We start from the raw sequence: 19,488 nt of genomic DNA, 5'->3' as shown, positions 1-19,488 counted from the left end.
TAAAGGCCGCGACATGCTGCTCCTGAGACGCGGCCGACTCGCGCTGCTGACGGCTCCGGTGGAAAAGGTTCTGTTGACCACAGCGGTTCCTATCAGCAGCTATGACGTGCTGCTGACGGCTCCGGTGGAAAAGGTTCTGTTGACCACAGCGGTTCCTATCAGCAGCTATGACGTGCTGCTGACGGCTCCGGTGGAAAGCCGGGGTTAACCTGCCTCGGTGGGTCTGAGTCACAAAATACACAAACAACACGAATGCGTTTACATTTAAATATTTATTGTTGCTAAATCACTTCACAACAGAGAAACCACGTGGCGGGCGGGAAATGTGTGAACCAGCATCTTTACGGAAGACCGCGTCCGGCGGTCCCGGTTTACATCTTCGGACGATCGATCAGAAAAAATCTACAGTTTTAAATTAACTCAGCAGGAAAAATCTCTGAAGCTATTCGGCTACAAACTAAATAAACAAGTATAATTTTGAAGTTTTAATTCAACAACAGTAAATAAAAGCTGCAGCGACTCGTCTGGGAACGCCGATACCGAGCAGCCAGGAGACGCTTCAGCTCTTAAAAAAAAACCTCTCTGATCAGGTCTACTCCAACCCTAACGCAGCCTTATTTAGGAACTCGGGGACAAATAACTAAAAACGCAGCTGTGCTCTTTTCTCCGCGGCTAGAAACGTTTGTGACGTCGGCGTTCGACCGCGGTGCAGCAGGAACTTCCATCAGACGGAGGCGGAGCCTCAAATCAACAGGAAAATGATGGGGTGGTTTTAAAGTTTCAGGCGAAGCGTGCTTCGGCGGTCATTCTGTTGTCTACGTTCCTCGTTGTGTTTATATTATGGTTTTGTTTCTGATTGATACCAAAATCAACGGCTGACGCTCGTCACGTCTGCTGCAAACGTCCAGCTCTCTCTCCTCTCCGCTCCTCTCCGCTGGTGAAGTACCAGAAGTGAGTTTAATCAAAGTGCAACAAGCTTTAAAACATTAAAGTCTAGTTCTGAAGTATTTTCACACTGACTGTGCACCAAAGAGGCTGAGTCACTGTGTGGGGAGGACGACCTTCTGTTGTGTGGTGTAAGTGCATGAAACAGGAGCAGGATGGAGGAAATTCCTTTAAATGTTGACGTTTTGTTTCCTTACATTCATCCCAGAGTGGAACGCCACCTCCGCAGGGATCCGCTCTGTCCCCCACGGCCCTCCCGCTGTGTGCAGTCACGCCCTACCGTCCTCTGGCCTTTCCCCAGGTTACAAACGCCTCACTTCTTTCTTTTGTGAGGCGGCGTTGTGAGCTCCTGCTCTCTCCCTGCCGCTCTAGCAGGAGCTGGTCTGGAGGTTGCTCTCCGTGAGGATGGAGGTGATGGTGGACGAGTCGTACAGGCTGTCGTCGTCCTCGTCGGAGCTGAGAGCAGACGAATCCAAAGCCGGGCGTGTTACAGTTTTCCTCCTGCGAGACAGAATTATCTTTAGGATCTGAATGGAGACTCGAATAAAGGCAGCCGGAGAGCTCCCCCTGCTGGACACGCAGCGTAACAACACGTGAAGTTTGGCTGAATCTCGGGAACAGCGACATGCTGATGTGTCCTTTAACCCTCTGGGGTCCAGGGTGTAAATCATCGTTTTTGACTCATTTAGAGTTTTCCTTTGTATTTCCAAAATAAAAGCCATAAGCACTGCCTTATGTGGTATCAATCTTTTCAGCACAACCTGGACTTTATGAATTTATACTAATTTTTTATATTTGGACATAAAGGGGTTACATATTAGACCTTAAATCACTCAAAAACATAAAATCCGAATTGGAAAAAAGTTGTTTATTTTACTGTGAAACCAACAAACATTTATGACGAATGTTTCTTATAATTTAGAATGGTAATCTAGACTTTACATTTATAAAAAATATGAATAAATATAGCAAATAACATTTTTTTTTATTATTATAAACCCTCTGGGGTCCAGGGTGTAAATCATCGTTTTTAACTCATTTTGGTTTTTCTTTTGTATTTTCTAATAAAAAAAAATAAATATTGCCTTATGGAAGGGGAGTCAAACTCAAACTCACACGGGGCCGAAATGAAACTCTGGGACGGAGTCGAGGGCCAAACTTAATATTTTTGAAAAAGTGACGGCAAATTTGCACGTTTTCTTTATCAACATGTATGCAATTTAGAACCTTTAAATTTGGAAACAAACTTATTTCTGCATTAAAACTGAATGTGGAATAACCAAATTACACACGAGCAAGTCAGTTTTAAATAAAAGGCATCAGTGGTATTCATTAACTGTGGTATAATCAGCATTTTTTAAATCTATTCAGGATTTATGTTTTCTTGTTTATTCATTTTTCTTATTTTTTATTCTCCTTTTTTCTCCTGTAATACGTGTCATCGCTGCTGTGACGTCTAGCTTTCCCCACTGAGGAACAATAAAGGGATTTTCTATTCTATTCATCTATCTGCAGCCTTTCCACTTCCTGTTTACTGTAGGTTAAATCTTTTCTCACGGGCCAACAACAAAATAAAAATATCATTTTATCTTAAATGAAAATGCAACATCTCACCTGTTAACTTTCATGTTTTGGAGCAGAAAAAGAGCATAAAACCAACATATTTAAAGCTCAGTTTGCTCCACTGGTTTACTGTGATGCTCACCTGTTCCAGCCAGATACCTGCATCATGGGGTTGATCTGAGCTGAGGAGGAGACTCCTGTTGTTTTGTTCATCTTCATCATAATAATGACAACATTAGATGACAACAGGTGCTCACATAGGTTTGTGCTGATGAACATGTCTGAGCAGCTTGACCACGTTGTTGTGTGTCGGGGAGGAAACACGACAGCAGCCACAGAGCCGTGCTGGTTTGAGCGTGTCGCTGCTCGCTGGAGTTATATCAGCTCTGTCTGGAAGTTAGTTGGAAAACTTTCTCTTTCAGTCGTGAACACATCACTGAGCGGCTAGAATCTCCGTTTCTGGGCTTCAACGTCAGAAAATAGCTGAGTGAACTCGGCGCTGAGTGAGAGGAGAGTAGTTTGTCAGAGACAGCGGAGCTGCAGAGACCGGCAGCAGGCGCTGGAAAAAACACAAAGGAGGGGGCTTCGTCAGCTCCGCGCTGACGCCGCAAAGCATCATGGGAGTTGAAGTCTTTGCGGTAAAATCGGCCAGCGGGCCAGTTTTAATATATTTTTGATATTTATCTCACGGGCCACATAAAAATGCTCCGCAGGCCGCATCTGGCCCGCGGGCCTTGACTCTGACATATGTGCCTTATGGGGTATCATTTTTTTCAGGACAACCTGGACTGAATTTATACTTATTTTATTCATTTGGCAATAACGTACATGCATTTTGGAGTGGGGAGTGGCTGTCTCGCCGCGGAGATCGAGATCTGACAGCGCCGCCCACTCCTCTTGTTGGATCTCCGAGGAGCTGCATCTCTGCCTTCATCCTCTACCTCATCATGACCCAACTCTTCTATGAGGAAGGATGGATCTGCCACATCGTCATCAACATCCTCGCTATTTGCCTCAGACTCCGGCTGTGAGTCTCCGCCCACTTCCTCTGCTTCCAGTTCAAAAAACAGCCGTACTATCTGAACTGCCTGGTGGACATTTATCCTTCTCATCATCGTTTATATAAGCCTAATAAAAGCCTACTAAACTGCAGAGACAATAAATCTGTCCGGATTGTTCCAAAATATGAAGTTTACGTCAACATCTGTCTAATTGTTTGTTGTTACTCCGTTCGCATCACTCCTTTCCCGCCAAGCGGCTCCTTTTTGCGCACATCTCGTTACTCGTGCAGCCTTCCTCTCTCTCTCAGCTACATAATGATGCTTTTATCAACTGAATATGTGAGACTTCCACCAACAGCAACAGGATCTCATGTTTTTATGTTCACAAGCACATTCCCTCTCACGGATTACTAAACTGATGTTTACACAAGTTATCAGATTGTCTAAAAATTAGGGATGCACCGATCAGGTTTTTTGTTGCCGATCACCGAAACCGATCACGTGGATTGGCCAGAAATTTTCTACAACATTATAATGAGTGCTACAAACTACATAATCTGGGAATAAAGGAAATGTAACCTAATCTAAAATTGTCTGTATTAGGGTCGTCACGGTGTGAACGTTTAACCTCACGGTTATTGTGACCAAAATTATCACGGTTTTCGGTATTATCGCGGTATTTTTTTTAAACGTGTTACATTTTCAGACATCTAAATAAACCCTGTATGTCAGGAAAATATTGTCCTCAGTTTGTGTCTAAATTTTGCCTAAAATGTGTTATTTTGTAATTATGTTGTTTATTTGTTTACATTTTCCCGTTTAGTCTTTAAAATACCAATATTTGCCCATAACTTCTAATTTTATGTCTGTTTGATGTCATCATTTAAAAATATTAGATCAGATGATACTCAGTACTCAAGTATACTTCTAAGCAGATACTTTTTTACCCTTACTTGAGTAATAAACCCTATATCAGGAAAATATCGTCCTCGGTTTGTGTCCTTCCAGTGAGCTTTGCAGATGTGGGAAAATGTCATCAGGCAGTAATCGTTGTTAAATTCATAATTATTCTCGGAGAGAGACCAACTCTTATCTGCCCCAAGACGGTTATTATTATTGTCAACTTTTTTTTAATCGGGGTTTACCGCTACACCGGTTACCGTGACAACCCTACCTGATCGGTCTGCTTTGATCTATTTTGAAAACTCCGATCAAAACCGATAGGGGCGCTATCGGCCGATTACGATCAAATGCCGATCCATCGATGCATCCCTACAAAAATAGGTCGTTTTTTAGTTTAGTATAACTCCGCTTTTACGTTGCCTATTAACAAGTTTATAATCTCCTTTTTAAAGCTGAATTGAAACCAAAACTCAGGGAGGCGGAGTCTTGCTGCTACAGCGTCCCAAACCAGACCTGTTCAAACGACGCGGGTACGCGTCCGTGGACCCCAGAGGGTTAAAGGTGATGTCATCTCTCCCAGCAGCCCGGGTCTGCTCACCAGGACGTGTCTGACAGCTAAACCTCAACATCAAACAGAAGCGCTTACTTGATATTGGTTTCCAGAGCCGTGACTCTGGCCTGCAGCGCCTCTCTGAGCTCCACCTGCTCCTCCACGTCTCTCTGGGCTTTCCTCCTCAGGGCGTCCATCCTCTCCAGCTCGGTTTCACTCTCATCCACCTGCCGCTTCAGCGCCTTCACCTTCAGCAAAAGCTGGAACACAAACAAGTTCACGTCTTTGTGTTTCATCCTCCTAAACGCTGACGTCATCAGCCATACCTGGTCTCGTTGTTCCGTGTGCACGTGTCTCTCCTCGTCCAGCGTCATGTTTAGTTCCTTCAGTTTCCTCTCCATGCGGCGCTGCGACGCCAACACCGAGTTCTTCTCTCTATTAACAGCAAACACAAACACTTTTGGAGCTGAACGTTATTTAAACCTTCACTCATGTTGTGCTTTACCTTTCCTCGGCTCTCAGTTGATCTTCCAGCTCCTGGACCTTGTTTTCCAGCTGGGAGACTCCCACTGATGAGCGGGAATGTCCTTCCATGTCAGCGAGGCGGTTCCTCAGCTCCTTCAGCTGCAGGAACAGCAGCATTTAGCCCCGCCCCTTTGAAGCGACGGTCTGCAAACATGAGGCGGTCTTACGTGTCTCTCCATGGCGTTCTTGTCCAGCTCCAGGTCCTGCTTGGAGGACCTCTCCTGCATGAGCTCAGAGCGCAGCTGATCGATCTGGTCTCTGCTCCGGGCCACTCGCTCCGTCAGCATCTCCACGGTGCTCCTCTCCTCCTCCAGCTCCAGCTCCACGCGCTTCAGCTTGTCCTGAAAACAGACCAACGCTCATTCCAGTCCATAAAATTAGCTTGTTTTAGTCTCAGGAGGAACTTGGGGAATCCCCTCGTGAGCGTTAGAGGGGGCGGCATGACCACACATGGTTGAGGCGGACACGAACACCTGGGTACGGACAGGCGGGATTCATCATCACTCGATTTTGGAGGAACGTGCGTAGGGCTGCACAATATATCGAAAAATTATCGGCATCGTGATAACAGGACGTGCGATAGGCCCATCGCAAAGCACGTCAAAAACGGCGATAAATGTTTGGTTCAAACATTTCCATCCGTGTCATACATCAACTTTTTGTAAACCAGCTCTGTTTTTTACGCGGAAGTATTATTTGACCAATCAAATGTAGCCCTTCTGATATGCGGCCAATCAGATGGGTCCGTTCACGTAATACGCCCGCCCCCTAGGCTACGTAGACCCTTAGGATGGAAAGCAACACCCGAACTGAGTTAGCAGCGCCGTTCCCTTGTTCGTCATGCTGGCTCAGAGCAACGAACGCACTTTGTGCTGAGGTTTCTGGAATCAGCGCTGCTTTCAAACGTGAACGTGAGTCCGCTCGGTGTCGTTAAGCAGCTGATGATAACCGGGCTGACTCCGACACGTGCCGGTGAACCAACCCACCGTTAGCCCCAGGCTCCGGTTAGCTTCCAGCTAAAACGCTACAGCACTCTCCTCCCAGTCCCACCCTGCTAAAGAGGGCCCGGAAAAGTTCCCCCACACATCAAAGTGATTTTTCATTTATGAGCTTTTATAACCTTGTTAATCAGGATAGTTGATTTGCTGCTGCACATAAACTGTCAGTCAGAAGCTCTGCTAGCCTTAGAGGAGCTAGTTCAATTTGTTAGCTTGTTATCAGAATCATAGTTGCAGTTTCATCATCTGAGCTGCTTTTTAAGATCTAGGTAAACTTGTTCAATTTGGGGTTAAAAACAAACGTTTTCACATATTTTCCATGTAGTTTTTTGCCAGTTCCTCTTCTGAAAGGTAGACAATTGTTTTTCTCTTTCCCTCAGAAAATCTTAATGTTCTCCTAGTTTGGCCCAGCACAGTTCACTTCCCAATTACAGCAACAGCCTTATATCATAACCACATAAGTGGAGAAAATGTTCAGTAGCAATGAGAGAATTTGCTGTTGCATTTAAGTGATGTTAACTATTATTTAACATTTAAAATTATTTTCTGATTTTTTTTTATTTATTCAAAAACCCTGGTAAGGGATGTTTTTCTGTATTTGGAGCATCAGAAAAAGTTTTATGGTGGAGGTGATGTTTTAAAGTCACTGGGAAACTGCATGCATGCACATGTCACAGTTCGCTTCCGGTCGGCAACAAGATGGCACCTGTGCTTGGCTTAGCCACGGTCACCGGCCACTTTTCAAAACTTTTCTCCACTAGCCTCCTTTTCCACCTTGCTCCGGTCTGTGATCTTCTTCAGTAGTGTCCCTGCTACCATCTCCTATGATCGCCAGACTCTTCTCTCCTTCCGTTCGTTCACGATCGCCCAAGACGCACCGAGGATGTACCTCCCTGTATGTTTACCTGAGCGGCGCAGTGGCCCGGAGCCAAACTACGGTCCCGATCTGAGGACCTCCAGCGATGTTTGTCCGGTCCCAGGAAAACGTCGGAGGAAAAGAGGTAAACGAGCAGGAATCCAGGTGAGAATAAGACTTCTCTTAAAGCGTGGTTTATCTGGTAAACATCGGCGAGATCTTCTAGCTTCTTGTCCTTTGTTTGGTGACCTGAGCGCCACTTCCGCATTCCCGCCAGGCCGCGTTGCAGCGCGGTTCATCCGTCCAAGTTTTTAAGGTCGGTTTATCCTCATTCCTCAGTGGTTTCTCCTCCTGTTCCCTCCATAAGTGGTTTTTATAAACACCGTGGATCTAACCCTGCTAATTTACGTCCACTAACTCCAGCTGTTTGTGAAGTTTCTGATTCCTCCACCTCACTCAGCATGGCTCTATTAAATACTCGCTCTGTTAACAATAAGACCTTTCTGCTCAAGGATCTAATTCTCTATAAAAACCTGGATTTTCTGTTTCTGACTGAAGTTTGGCAGCAAACATCTGATTATTCTGCTCTGATTGAACTCTGCCCGAGTGGTTATTCTTTTCTTATCCAGCCCCGGGGTTCTGGTCGTGGTGGAGGCCTAGCTCTTGTTTTCAGAGACCATCTTCCATGTAGCTCTACAACCTCTGGTCACTTTGCTTCTTTTGAACTGCAGCTGATTAAAGTCGGGCGTAAGGACCCGTTCTACTGTGCTGTGGTCTATCGTCCACCTGGTCCAAACAGTTCTTTCCTTCAGGAGTTTAGTGACTTTCTATCCTCCACTGTGAAGCTGTCCAGACTGGTGATTGTTGGTGACTTTAACATCCACGTTGATGAGCCCTCCGATCACTTTGCCATGAATTTCTCCAGCCTTATGGACTCCTTCAGCCTTACCCAGCATGTTTCTGGCCCCACACACACCAGGGGGCACAATCTGGACCTTGTTTTTACCCTGAGTCTAAATGCTGACAGTGTTTGTCCTGAGGAGGTTTATATTTCAGATCACCGTTGCATTTTCTTTAACTTGACAGTTTCTGCGTCCCCACCTCCTGCTCGCCGTATGGTTAGTTCTCGTTTTCTTAATGAGAGCACAGCTAGCTATTGTTCTGCTGCTTTTGATCCACCCTGTTCTTCTGATAAAGACCCAGATTCCTTAACTTCTCAGTTTAACGAGCACTGCCTCTCCATTCTGGACAACATCTGTCCTGTCAGAACCAGATCAGTTCCTGCAGTGAACCCTACTCCCTGGTTTAATGACAGCCTTCGCAGCCTGAAGCGCCAATGCAGAAGAATTGAGCGTTTGTGGAAGAAAACCCATCTCCACGTCCATCTGCTGCACCTAAAGGATCTTCTGACATCCTTTAACTCTGCAGTCAGAGATGCCAGGGTTTCCTATTTCTCCAACCTGGTGTCCCAGAGCAAAGGGAACCCCAAGGTGCTGTTTAACACCATCGGCAGCATCGTCTCTCCTGCCTCTCCTACAGCCTCCATCCACTCTGTTGCAGACTGTGAGAACTTTCTGTCTTTCTTTGTGGACAAAGTCAATAAGGTTAGATCTAGCATCTCTCCTTCAGCCTTATCGCTGCCTCTCCCGACTCCAACCAGGCCCATCATCCTAGATAGCTTTGCTCCCGTTTCTTTGCCTGAGTTAACCAAACTAGTTAACTCTATGAAGACCTCTGCATGCCCCCTCCACATCTTACCCTCATCTTTGTTTAAAAGTGCTTTTCAGTCCATCGGTCCCAGCGTGCTCTCTATAATTAATGCTTCTCTGGTCTCTGGTCAGGTCCCTGCATACTTTAAGAACGCTGTAATCCACCCGCTTCTTAACAAACCGAGTCTCGACCCCTCTCTCCATAGCAGCTTCAGACCCGTCTCTAAACTTCCGTTCATCTCCAAGATCTTGGAAAAGGTTGTGGCTAAACAACTCACAGCTGCTCTTGATGAACATAACATCTATGATAGCTTCCAGTCAGGTTTTCGTAGAGCTCATTCTACTGAAACAGCTCTTCTTAGGGTCTCTAATGACCTTCTGACTCACAGTGATGCAGGGGACTGTTCTGTTCTGGTCCTGCTGGACCTGACTGCAGCCTTTGACACTGTTGACCATCACCTGCTACTGGAGAGGCTGAGAGACTGGGTAAGCCTATCAGGATCTGCTCTGGAGTGGTTCTCCTCTCATCTCTCTGAGCGCTCCTTTTCTGTGGCCGTCTCCAAGTTTAGGTCCTCCAACAACTCTTACCCATGGTGTCCCACAAGGTTCTGTGCTGGGTCCTCTGCTCTTCCTCCTCTATCTGCTTCCTCTTCAGCACATCCTGAGCTCCTTCAAAGGAATCTCCTACCATCTTTATGCAGATGACATCCAACTGTACATCTCCTTTAAGCCCCATGAGATGTCTAAGCTGCAGATGTTACACACCTGCTTAGACTCTATCAAAGCCTGGATGGTGGGAGCTTTCTTCAGCTGAATGAAGATAAGACTGAGATCCTCATCTGTGCCCCAGACAAGCTGGTTCCCAAAGTCAGAGAGACTCTTGGTCAGCTTGCTTCCCACACCAAACCTTCTGTCAGGAATCTTGGCGTGACCTTTGACCCAGCTCTCACCCTGGATTCTCATGTCAGTTCTCTTGTTGGCTCTTCCTTCTTCCATCTCAGGAACGTTGCTAAGCTGAGTCCCATTCTGTCCCGCTCTGAACTTGAGACAGTTCTCCACACCTTCATCTCCTCACGCTTAGACTACTGTAACTCTCTTTTCACGTGTCTGAGCAGAACCTCCCTGAACCGTCTACAGGTGGTTCAGAACGCCTGTGCTCGGCTTCTGACCAAGTCCTCCAAACACACCCACATCACCCCGCTTCTCCTGCAGCTTCACTGGCTGCCAGTCAACTTCAGGGTTCATTTCAGGTCCTGGTTCTGGTCTATAGGGCCTTACATGGACAAGCACCATCTTACATTGGTGATCTTCTTAGTCCCTACACCCCCAGCAGGTCCCTGAGGTCCAGTGATCAAAGCCTACTGGTTGTGCAGCACCAGGCTAAAGGTCAAAGGTGACAGATCATCTGCTGCTGTGGCCCCCAGACTCTGGACCTCTCTCCCCCTGAGCCTGAGACCAGTGGACTCAGTGGTCTCCTTTAAAAAGCAGCTGAAGACTCACTTGTTCAAGCTGGCTTTTGTATGACCTTCTTCACCTCTCTCTCTTTATTCTGCTCTCCCCACCTATTCCACCTTCCTCAGGATCCACTGATTCCCCTCTTTCCTGTTCACTCTCTCTCTTTCTTAACATTTTTTGATCACAATTGTCTATTTTTGCTCATTTTAAATATATTTTTAAACATTTTCTAAGTTTTTTAAAAATATTTTTACATTTTTTGTTTTTGTGAAGCGCCTCGTGATTTTTATCTTGAGAGGCGCTATAGAAATGATATTTTCTTCTTCTTCTTTGTTGTTTTGCTGCTAATACAGTAGCAGGTGCAGCTGCATATTTTTTCAATAAAAATGTTATGTTGTAATGGAATTACAGAACCCAGAGCAGACGTCACACGCCAGACAACATCAACACTGCATACTTTAGTATTTGTTCATTTATCTTGAGTAATATCGATATCGCAATATTAAGCACTGTTATCGAATATCGCAGGGTTTCCTAATATCGTGCAGCCCTAAACGCGCGTGCGACTGACAACCGACAGTTTCATAAATCAGGAGTTTGGCTGTTCGTACGAACGTTCTAGATTCCTAAGACGGAATATCGGACAGTTTCTACAAACGTTTGATGAAGGAAGGCCCAGAAGACGAGCAGGAAAAGGTCTTACGTCCAGGATGCGGATCTCCCGCGTTTTCTCCCCCAGGGTGTTTTTGCTGGCCTCCACCTCTCCCTCCAGGTGACGCAGCCTGTTGGTGAGAAGCTCCTTGTCCAGCTGGTGGTTGTCTCTCTCCTCACACACCAGCTGAAGCTCCTTCTTCTGCCGCGACGTCTGGTTAAGTAAAGTCGTGTTTTAGAGGCAGAAATAATCCACTCAGGGATTACTTTCTTCACACTCGACAAAACTTCGTTAAAGAAAAGTGAGAGAAACACTCGTTGGTACAAACTTCTTCCTCCAGCCTCCTCAGGTCCAGATCGTTCCTCTCCAGCTCGGATTTGGCCTCGTTTCCATGACGCTGTGCCTCCTGAACCTCCCTGCGAGTTCGCTCTTTCTGCTCCTCCAGCTGAGACCTGAGAGCCTGGTTCTCTTCTTTTAGGGATGCGTTCAAAGACTCAACCTGACGGGGAAACAAAAGGGGAAATGTTTAAACCCTGAGCTCCATGATGAGCAGCGAACAGAAAGCAGGTCTTTGCTTTATGTGAAGAGATCGGATCTTCGTACTTCTCTGTTGAGCTTCTCCAGAGCTCTCTCCTGCTGCCGCTTGCTCTCCTCCAGCTGGCCGACGTTCTGTTTCAGGGTTTCCTTGTCTCGGTCTGCAGCTTCCAGACGTACGGCGACCTCGTGGAGCTCCTGGGTCAGTCGGGAAGCTTTTCTCTTGGCCTCGTCGAGCTCTGATCTCAGGCCTCTTACCTCTGAGTGGAGGGCGAGCTCTGCCTCTGAGCTCTCTGTGGCGTTGCTCTGCAGCTGAGCCTGAGTAAACGAAAAGGGAGATCCGCGTTTCTACCACCACCAGGGTATCAAACAAACCTTTATTTACACTTTACTACCTCTAATCTGGAGAGTTTCTCTCTGAGACGAGTGTGAGTTGCCTCCTGATCCCTCTGAGCATCATGGAGGTCATTGATGTCCGTCTGAGCTTTGTTCAGGCGACTTTTGTACATTTCCAGCTCCTCTTCGTTTAAGGAGAGCTTCTCTTTCAGCTGGCTGGATTCACTTTGAGCCTCGACGAGCTTCTGCTCCAGATCTGAGAGGGCCGCCTGGCTGGGGAGCTACAAGGAGGAGAGAAAAGCAGTTTAAAGGAGTAAAGGGACATCACCCTAAACCACGACGCAGTCCCTTTAGGGCGAGATCACACCAACCCGTTTATTTTTCTCCTGCGCCTTGGCAAACTCCTCTTTGGCCTTCTGCAGCTGCTCCTTCAGCCGGTCCATTTCATACCTCAGCTCAGCCTCCTGGTTCTGCTGAGACTTTTTAATGGAGATCACCTCCATGACCTTCTTGTCAAACTCCGTTCTCTGGTTCTGCAGCTCAGACTTGGTCTTCTGCAGATCAGCGCTGCATCTCCGGAGCTCCTGAACAGTTAGGGCTCGGGTTAGGATGAATCTATGCTGCGTGACTGATCCTGTGGCGTTTACTCCACCTGGCTGAGCGCCTCAGAGGGCCTCGGCTCCGGCGTCTGCGGCTTCTTTGCGCCGATTCGGTCCTTAAGCTCCTTTAGCTCGTCCTCAAGCTCCTCTCTCTCCAAACGGAGTTGCAGAAGCCTGAAAAACGTTTTCACACAAACCACCAAAGTATAAACAATAATAATAAATAATTCAGGTTGCATTTATGGGAACAGGAGTTTGCCAAAAGTTTTCACCAAGCACACACACACACACCCCCCTAACCCCACACACACCTCTGTGGGGCATTCAGGCGCCCCATTCATAGAGCTGCTTTTGCACCCAACGAGGTCTGAAAACGGCGAAAGTGACTTTCTACACAAACTTTCTGATTTCTAATGAAAATCTTGATGAAACGTTACAACTTGAAGCAAACGTTGGACCTGAAGCGAGCTCATTCTGGAGACGGTGAGATGATGACACACGCACACACAGATCCAGCAACAGCCCCCAATCTCTGAACTGAGAATAAAACTGGCATCCGTAATTAAAATATGATGTTTTTAAGATTTTACTTTCAAGTGAACTATTGGACGCGCGGCTCTGTGAATCAAACTAAAGTAAAACGAGCCGGACCGAGGCACACCTGCCGGGGGTTCACAAACCCCGGCCGATTGCTGGGCTTAGGAATGCGTTGGTGAAATTCTCGCGATAAGATCCGCATCACGACACAGCGGAGATGATAAGATGTGTCGCGATATATTCAGACTAGGGTTGTCACGGTAACCGGTGTAGCGGTAAACCCCGGTAAAAAAGTTGACAATAATAATAACCGTCTTGTTTTTTAACAACTATATTATCTCGGTGGGTTACCGTGGCTGCGGTGTAGGCGCGGTGACCCTTACCAGCCACCGTATCATCTGCTGAAGTTGCCGGCGGCACATGCGCACTTTGTTGTTTACCCCCAAAACTTTCTTGAAGCTAAAGCTGAAATAACGGCCAAAGGAGGAGACGGCAGCGCTCAGGACATTTATTATCCCTCAAAGAAGACAAAGTGGGAAGTACGGGCACGTTTTGGATATTTGAAGAATGCCGAGGGACAGCTGATAGAAGACGGCTATCCTGTTTGCAGCACGAGCAGAAAAAGTGTCTGTGAAAGGCAGCAAGGCTTCAGATCTCATGACACATCTGCGTGACCATCACCCACAACTCTACAGTCAACGCAAGGCAAGCTAACGTTAGCGTTTTAGCTAAAATGCGTGATCCGAGGATTTGGGTTGAGGGAGAATGCAATGAGTCGCTATATAAAGCAGCCGCAGCGCCGCTACCTGCATATAAACCGTGTCGCGGACACCGCCATGTTGAAATGACGCTATGCATTACGGGGCTCCCGGGGCAGATAAGAGTTGGTCTCTCTCCGAGAATAATTATGAATTTAACAACGATTACTGCCTGATGACATTTTCCCACATCTGCAAAGCTCACTGGAAGGACACAAACCGAGGACGATATTTTCCTGATATAGGGTTTATTACTCAAGTAAGGGTAAAAAAGTATCTGATTAGAAGGCTACTTGAGTACTTAGTATCATCTGATGTAATATTTTTAAATGATGACATCAAACAGACATAAAATAAGAAGTTATGGGCAAATATTGGTATTTTAAAGACTAAAGGGGAAAAATGTAAACAAATAAACAACATAATTACAAAATAACACATTTTAGGCTAAATTTAGACACAAACTGAGGACAATATTTCCTGATATACAGGGTTTATGTAGTTGTCTGAAAATGTAGCCCGTTTAGAAAAATACCACGATAATACCGAAAACCGTGATCATTTTGGTCACAATAACCGTGAGGTTAAACTTTCACACCGTGACGACCCTAATTCAGACAGATGTTAGCCATTTTTAGACTAATTCATTGTAGGAAAATTCAATAAAAAGTCCTAATTGAAACTTAACACGTTTAAATGAGGTATCTGAACCATAACAGAGGGATTTACGTTCCAATGGTGGAAACTAAACCCACGGCACACTGCTGCCACCTAGCGGTCAAAGTTTGAACTGCACCAAAACAACAGAAAATAAACAAATGTTTGAAAGAAAATTCTTCCAAAAATGAGATACACAGCTTTTGAATATCGATATAACATTGCTGGAAAATAAATCACGATATATTGCCATATTGATATTTTCTTACATCACTAGTTAAGCAGATTTTTGTTTGATATGAACCGTATTTCCTCCCTAATGGCGTTTTGGGTTAAATATTCCCTTTAGATCTGGAACATCCATGATCCTGCGCACCTACTGCTGCTTTTATTGATTATATCAGTGATTATCGCCATCTTAGGCTCCATCTGACCACTTCCTGTTACGTCTTAATTTGTTTCCTGTGCCGTGATCGCTTAAGAGCCCACGGCTGCAGCAGCACGGCGCCTCATCACACCCCAGAGCCTGGACTTCCATCTCAGTTGTCATGGTTACCGGTGACATGAGGTAGATAAGCAGGTCTGCACTGTCCATGTATGGTAGAGAGTGGGTGTGTAGGAGGAACACCTGAGCAGGTGTGATTTATAAAGCAGAAACTGGGTGGAAGTAGAGCTTTATCGTGTAAGGTGCTGAGCTTAAGTGGAGTTTTAGTTTAAAACCTTCAGTCTGTCCACTCGATGTTGTTCCACCTCGTATGTTTAAGCAGGCCTTTGACAGTGTTGCTTCAGCTGCGCACACACTAATTCACTGTTCTCGTCTCTCAGGGTGTGTTCCGCTGTGTTTTAAACAGTCTACAGTGAATCCCCTTTTAAAGAAGCCAAGCCTGGATGCAACTTGCCTGTCTAATTACAGACCTATTTCCAAACTTAGTTTCTTATCAAAGGTTCTGGAAAAAGTCGTTCATGCACAGCTACAGTCGGGGTTGAAAGCACGGCATAGCACTGAAAGTGCACTTCTACGAGTGGTGAATGACATTAATGATCACTGATTCTGGCAACGCAGCTGCTTTAATGCTGCTAGACTTATCTGCTGCTTTGGACACCATTGATCATGATATTCTGTTGTCTCGATTAGAGTCTTGTGTTGGTATAAGGGGCACAGTGCTTGATTGGTTTCAGTCTTATCTACAGGACAGGTCTTTTTCTGTGGACTTGGGTACTTTTACATCACCACCTGCATCTGTGACTTGTGGTGTTCCACAAGGTTCCATTTTAGGGCCAACACTTTACTCACTGTATATTTTACCATTGTCCTCTATCTTTGCCAGACACAACATTACTTTTCATTGCTTTGCTGATGACCTTCAGATATATCTCCCACTCATCCCAGATTCAGCTGTTTCTTTAATGGCCTGCTTAGCTGATTTGAAGCAATGGATGTCAATTATTTTTATGAAATTGAATGACCTGAAGACAGAGCTTTTAGTTTTTGGCAGTGGAGACCTGTTAAAGGGTGCGGTGAGCCCACTTGTTTCCCTTTCGGATTTTGTAAAGCCTTATGTGAAAAACCTGTTTTTTTATGGATGGTTCGTTTAAATTGGACAGACAGATAAGTGCAGTGGTCCAGTCTGGTTTTTATCACTTGAGGCAACTTGCAAAGGTTAAGTGCTATTTGCCGGAAACTGTCTTTGAACATGTTATTCATCTCTTTGTCTCCTGTCGACTAGATTACTGCAATTCCCTGTACTATGGATTAGGGCATTCCTCCTTAAACCGCTTGCAACTGTTTCAAAGTGCAGCAGCCCGCCTTTTAACAGCTACAAGGAAGCATGATCACATCTCTCCAGTGCTCGCTTCCCTTCACTGGCTGCCAGTGCATTACAGGATTCAGTTTAAACTGTTGCTTTTTGTTTATAAATCACTTTATGGTCTGGCCCCTCCTTATATAGATGATTTATTGTCACCCTACACTCCTGCCAGGAATTAGCGGTCGGGCTCACAGTTTTTATTGTCAGTTCCAAAGGCTCGCCTAAAGACGAGAGGAGATGGGGCATTTTCTGTGGCTGGCCCTACACTCTGGAGCAGTCTTCCTCTGCTGATCAGGACCTCAGAAAGTCTGGATGTCTTTAAGTCGTCATCGTCTTCCTCCGCTTATCCGGGTCCGGGTCGCGGGGGCAGCATCCCAACTAGGGAGCTCCAGCCCGTCCTCTCCCCGGCCACCTCCACCAGCTCCTCCGGCAAGACCCCAAGGCGTTCCCGGACCAGAACGGAGATGTAACCTCTCCAACGTGTCCTGGGTCGACCCGGGGGCCTCCTGCCAGCAGGACATGCCCGAAACACCTCCCCAGGGAGGCGTCCAGGAGGCATCCTGACCAGATGCCCAAACCACCTCAACTGACTCCTTTCCATCCAGAGGAGCAGCGGTTCTACTCCAAGTCCCTCCCGAATGTCCGAGCTCCTCACCCTATCTCTAAGGCTGAGCCCGGCCACCCTACGGAGGAAACTCATTTCGGCCGCTTGTATCCGCAATCTCGTTCTTTCGGTCATTACCCAAAGCTCATGACCATAGGTGAGGATTGGGACGTAGATCGACCGGTAAATCGAGAGCCTGGCTTTCTGGCTCAGCTCCCTCTTCACCACGACAGATCGGCTCAGCGCCCACATCACTGCAGACGCCGAACCAATCCGCCTGTCGATCTCCCGATCCCTCCTACCCTCACTCGTGAACAAGACCCCGAGATACTTAAACTCCTCCACTTGAGGTAGGACCTCTCCCCCGACCCGGAGTTGGCAAGCCACCCTTTTCCGGTCGAGAACCATGGTCTCAGATTTGGAGGTGCTGATCCTCATCCCAGCCGCTTCACACTCGGCCGCGAACCTACCCAGCAAGAGCTGAAGGTCAGAGCTGGATGAAGCTAGGAGGACCACATCATCTTCAAAAAGCAGAGACGAGATTCTCCTGCCACCAAACTCGACACACTCCACACCACGGCTGCGCCTAGAAATTCTGTCCATAAAGGTAATGAACAGAACCGGTGACAAAGGGCAGCCCTGGCGGAGTCCAACCCTCACCGGGAACAGGTCCGACTTACTACCGGCTATGCGGACCAAACTCACGCTCCTCTGGTAAAGGGACTGAATGGCCCTTAACACCCTATACTCCTGGAGCGTCCCCCACAGGATGCCTGTTACAGCTACCAGCCTGGCCAGTGAGATCCAGGAGCCGGGATCACCCAGCCCCGGTGATCAGCCTGACACCGCCCCTCCTCCTCTCTTCCAGGCTGCTGAGGAGCACAGCTGAGCTGAATCCTGCTGATTACCAACACCTGGATAAAAAGGCTGTGCCGTCAGCAGTCTGAGGCCCTGTCCACACGTAGCCGGGGATCTGCCTGTCATCCACACGAAAACGGAGTTTTTTCACACGAAAACGGATCTTTTTAAAAACTCCGGCCAAAGTGAAGATCTGCGTTTTCTCCGTTTTGGGTGTCTGCGTGTGGACGGACAAAACCGGAGTTTTAAGGTCCGCAACGTCACTTTCAACGACAAAAAATGCTGACATCCCGTGTGCGACCTGTGTTTACACTAGCCGACATCATGGAAGCCCTCAGAGCTGCGCTCTGTCACTACCCGATCCATCAATGGTCCAAGCGCTTTCTGCTTGTTTGCTGTTGCAAGCGGGATTACTGCTCCTTGCGGAAGACCACAGACGAAGGACGAGGTTAAGAACGGGGGAAGTACTGCCCCCTACAGGTCTGGCATGTCCTTAACAACGTATTTATCCGGGTACGTGTGGACAGTTTGTTTTTAAAACGCGGTGGTGTGGATGCAAGTTTTTGGAGGGGTGGAGATTCGTTTTCAAAAAACCCCGGCTACGTGTGGACAGGGCCTGGGAGGCAGCAATGCAGGGGTTCTGCTGTCCTCCAGGTCTCATTTCGTTTTCAACCCCTTCGTTTGGATGAGTTTTTACTTTTATAGTTCAAACTTTTAGTGTGTTTGTTGATTAAAAAGGTTAACTTGGTTTGTTGCGATTTCATTGACTCCGGTTTTAAACACCTTCTGTTCGGTAAAGTTTTCACCAGGTGTGTTTATAGTTGATCATTTGTGTGACGTTAACCTTTTTGAGAGATTTTGTTTGTTTTGCATTATCTTTATAATGCTCGCCATCTGCTCGTTTTTAGAACCTTTTATTACAAATAAAACATTATTAAACTCCACTGTCACATTTCTTACGTTACCCCCTCCTTCGCATGTTAACAACTCCTGCCGGGGACGTAACAGTGCCCCTGGGGACACGTCTGGTTGGGCAAACTCCCATGCCCCCTCCATCGCCCTTGCAAGGATGTCTTTAAGTCCTTGCTTAAAACTCATTTATTCAACCTGGCTTTTATGTAGGATGATTTTATTTTGTCATTCTTTCTCATTTTTATTGATTTTATAATTGTGTGATGTAATGCTGTTTTTATCCTAACTTACCGATTTTGATGCTTTTTAGTTATACTTGTTTGTGATTTTATCTTCTGTGTTGTACAGCACTTTGGGCGGCGGAAGCAATAATAAGTGTGCTTTAGAAATAAATGTGACCTAGACCTAGTGAGGATTCTAGTTGTACAGATGAGGCCCCTGGATGGTCTCGACGCGATAAGGCAGCTGTCAGACGGCGAGTCACGTCTAAACAGGATCTAAACTGGTGGGGTTAAATCTGTGGCCCTCAGCAGTGCCGGGTGGCGATCTGACCGAGAGAGAGCCAACCGGGCAGAGTAACAACAAGAGAGAGAGACGTTAGTAGTAAGTTAGATGAGAGGACCCGTGGAGAGTGCAGGTGAACTCCGTAAACCAACAACCCAGCGTGTTTTACTCACTCTTGTTTGGTGGTGCGGAGCTCGTCTCTGGAGGTGTGAAACTGCTCCATC

General features: G+C 46.6%; 1 protein-coding gene across 2 annotated transcripts in view; it reads right to left on the bottom strand.

Moving 5' to 3' along the window:
- Positions 1 to 253: 253 nt before the first annotated feature.
- The window catches only part of LOC107379618 (cingulin), a 33,764-nt gene continuing 14,529 nt past the window's right edge, over positions 254 to 19,488 (bottom strand). For both annotated transcript variants that reach the window (XM_015950448.3, XM_015950450.3), the window contains exons 9-20: positions 19,438 to 19,488; positions 12,680 to 12,800; positions 12,399 to 12,611; positions 12,087 to 12,308; positions 11,761 to 12,009; positions 11,486 to 11,656; positions 11,209 to 11,370; positions 5,655 to 5,828; positions 5,468 to 5,586; positions 5,289 to 5,397; positions 5,059 to 5,222; positions 254 to 1,446 (exon numbers count right to left, since the gene is read on the bottom strand). The exon at positions 19,438 to 19,488 is cut by the window's right edge and continues 98 nt beyond it. In XM_015950448.3, coding sequence (XP_015805934.3) covers positions 1,314 to 1,446; positions 5,059 to 5,222; positions 5,289 to 5,397; positions 5,468 to 5,586; positions 5,655 to 5,828; positions 11,209 to 11,370; positions 11,486 to 11,656; positions 11,761 to 12,009; positions 12,087 to 12,308; positions 12,399 to 12,611; positions 12,680 to 12,800; positions 19,438 to 19,488 — 1,888 coding nt within the window. In that variant the 3' untranslated portion in view covers positions 254 to 1,313. The remainder of the gene's footprint in view (positions 1,447 to 5,058; positions 5,223 to 5,288; positions 5,398 to 5,467; positions 5,587 to 5,654; positions 5,829 to 11,208; positions 11,371 to 11,485; positions 11,657 to 11,760; positions 12,010 to 12,086; positions 12,309 to 12,398; positions 12,612 to 12,679; positions 12,801 to 19,437) is intronic.

The sequence above is a fragment of the Nothobranchius furzeri genome, chromosome 5 (genome assembly GCF_043380555.1).
Source record: "Nothobranchius furzeri strain GRZ-AD chromosome 5, NfurGRZ-RIMD1, whole genome shotgun sequence".
NCBI classification, from domain to species: Eukaryota; Metazoa; Chordata; class Actinopteri; order Cyprinodontiformes; family Nothobranchiidae; genus Nothobranchius; species Nothobranchius furzeri.
Note: the sequence above shows the minus strand (reverse complement) of the source record. Positions and strands in the feature narration are given on the sequence as shown.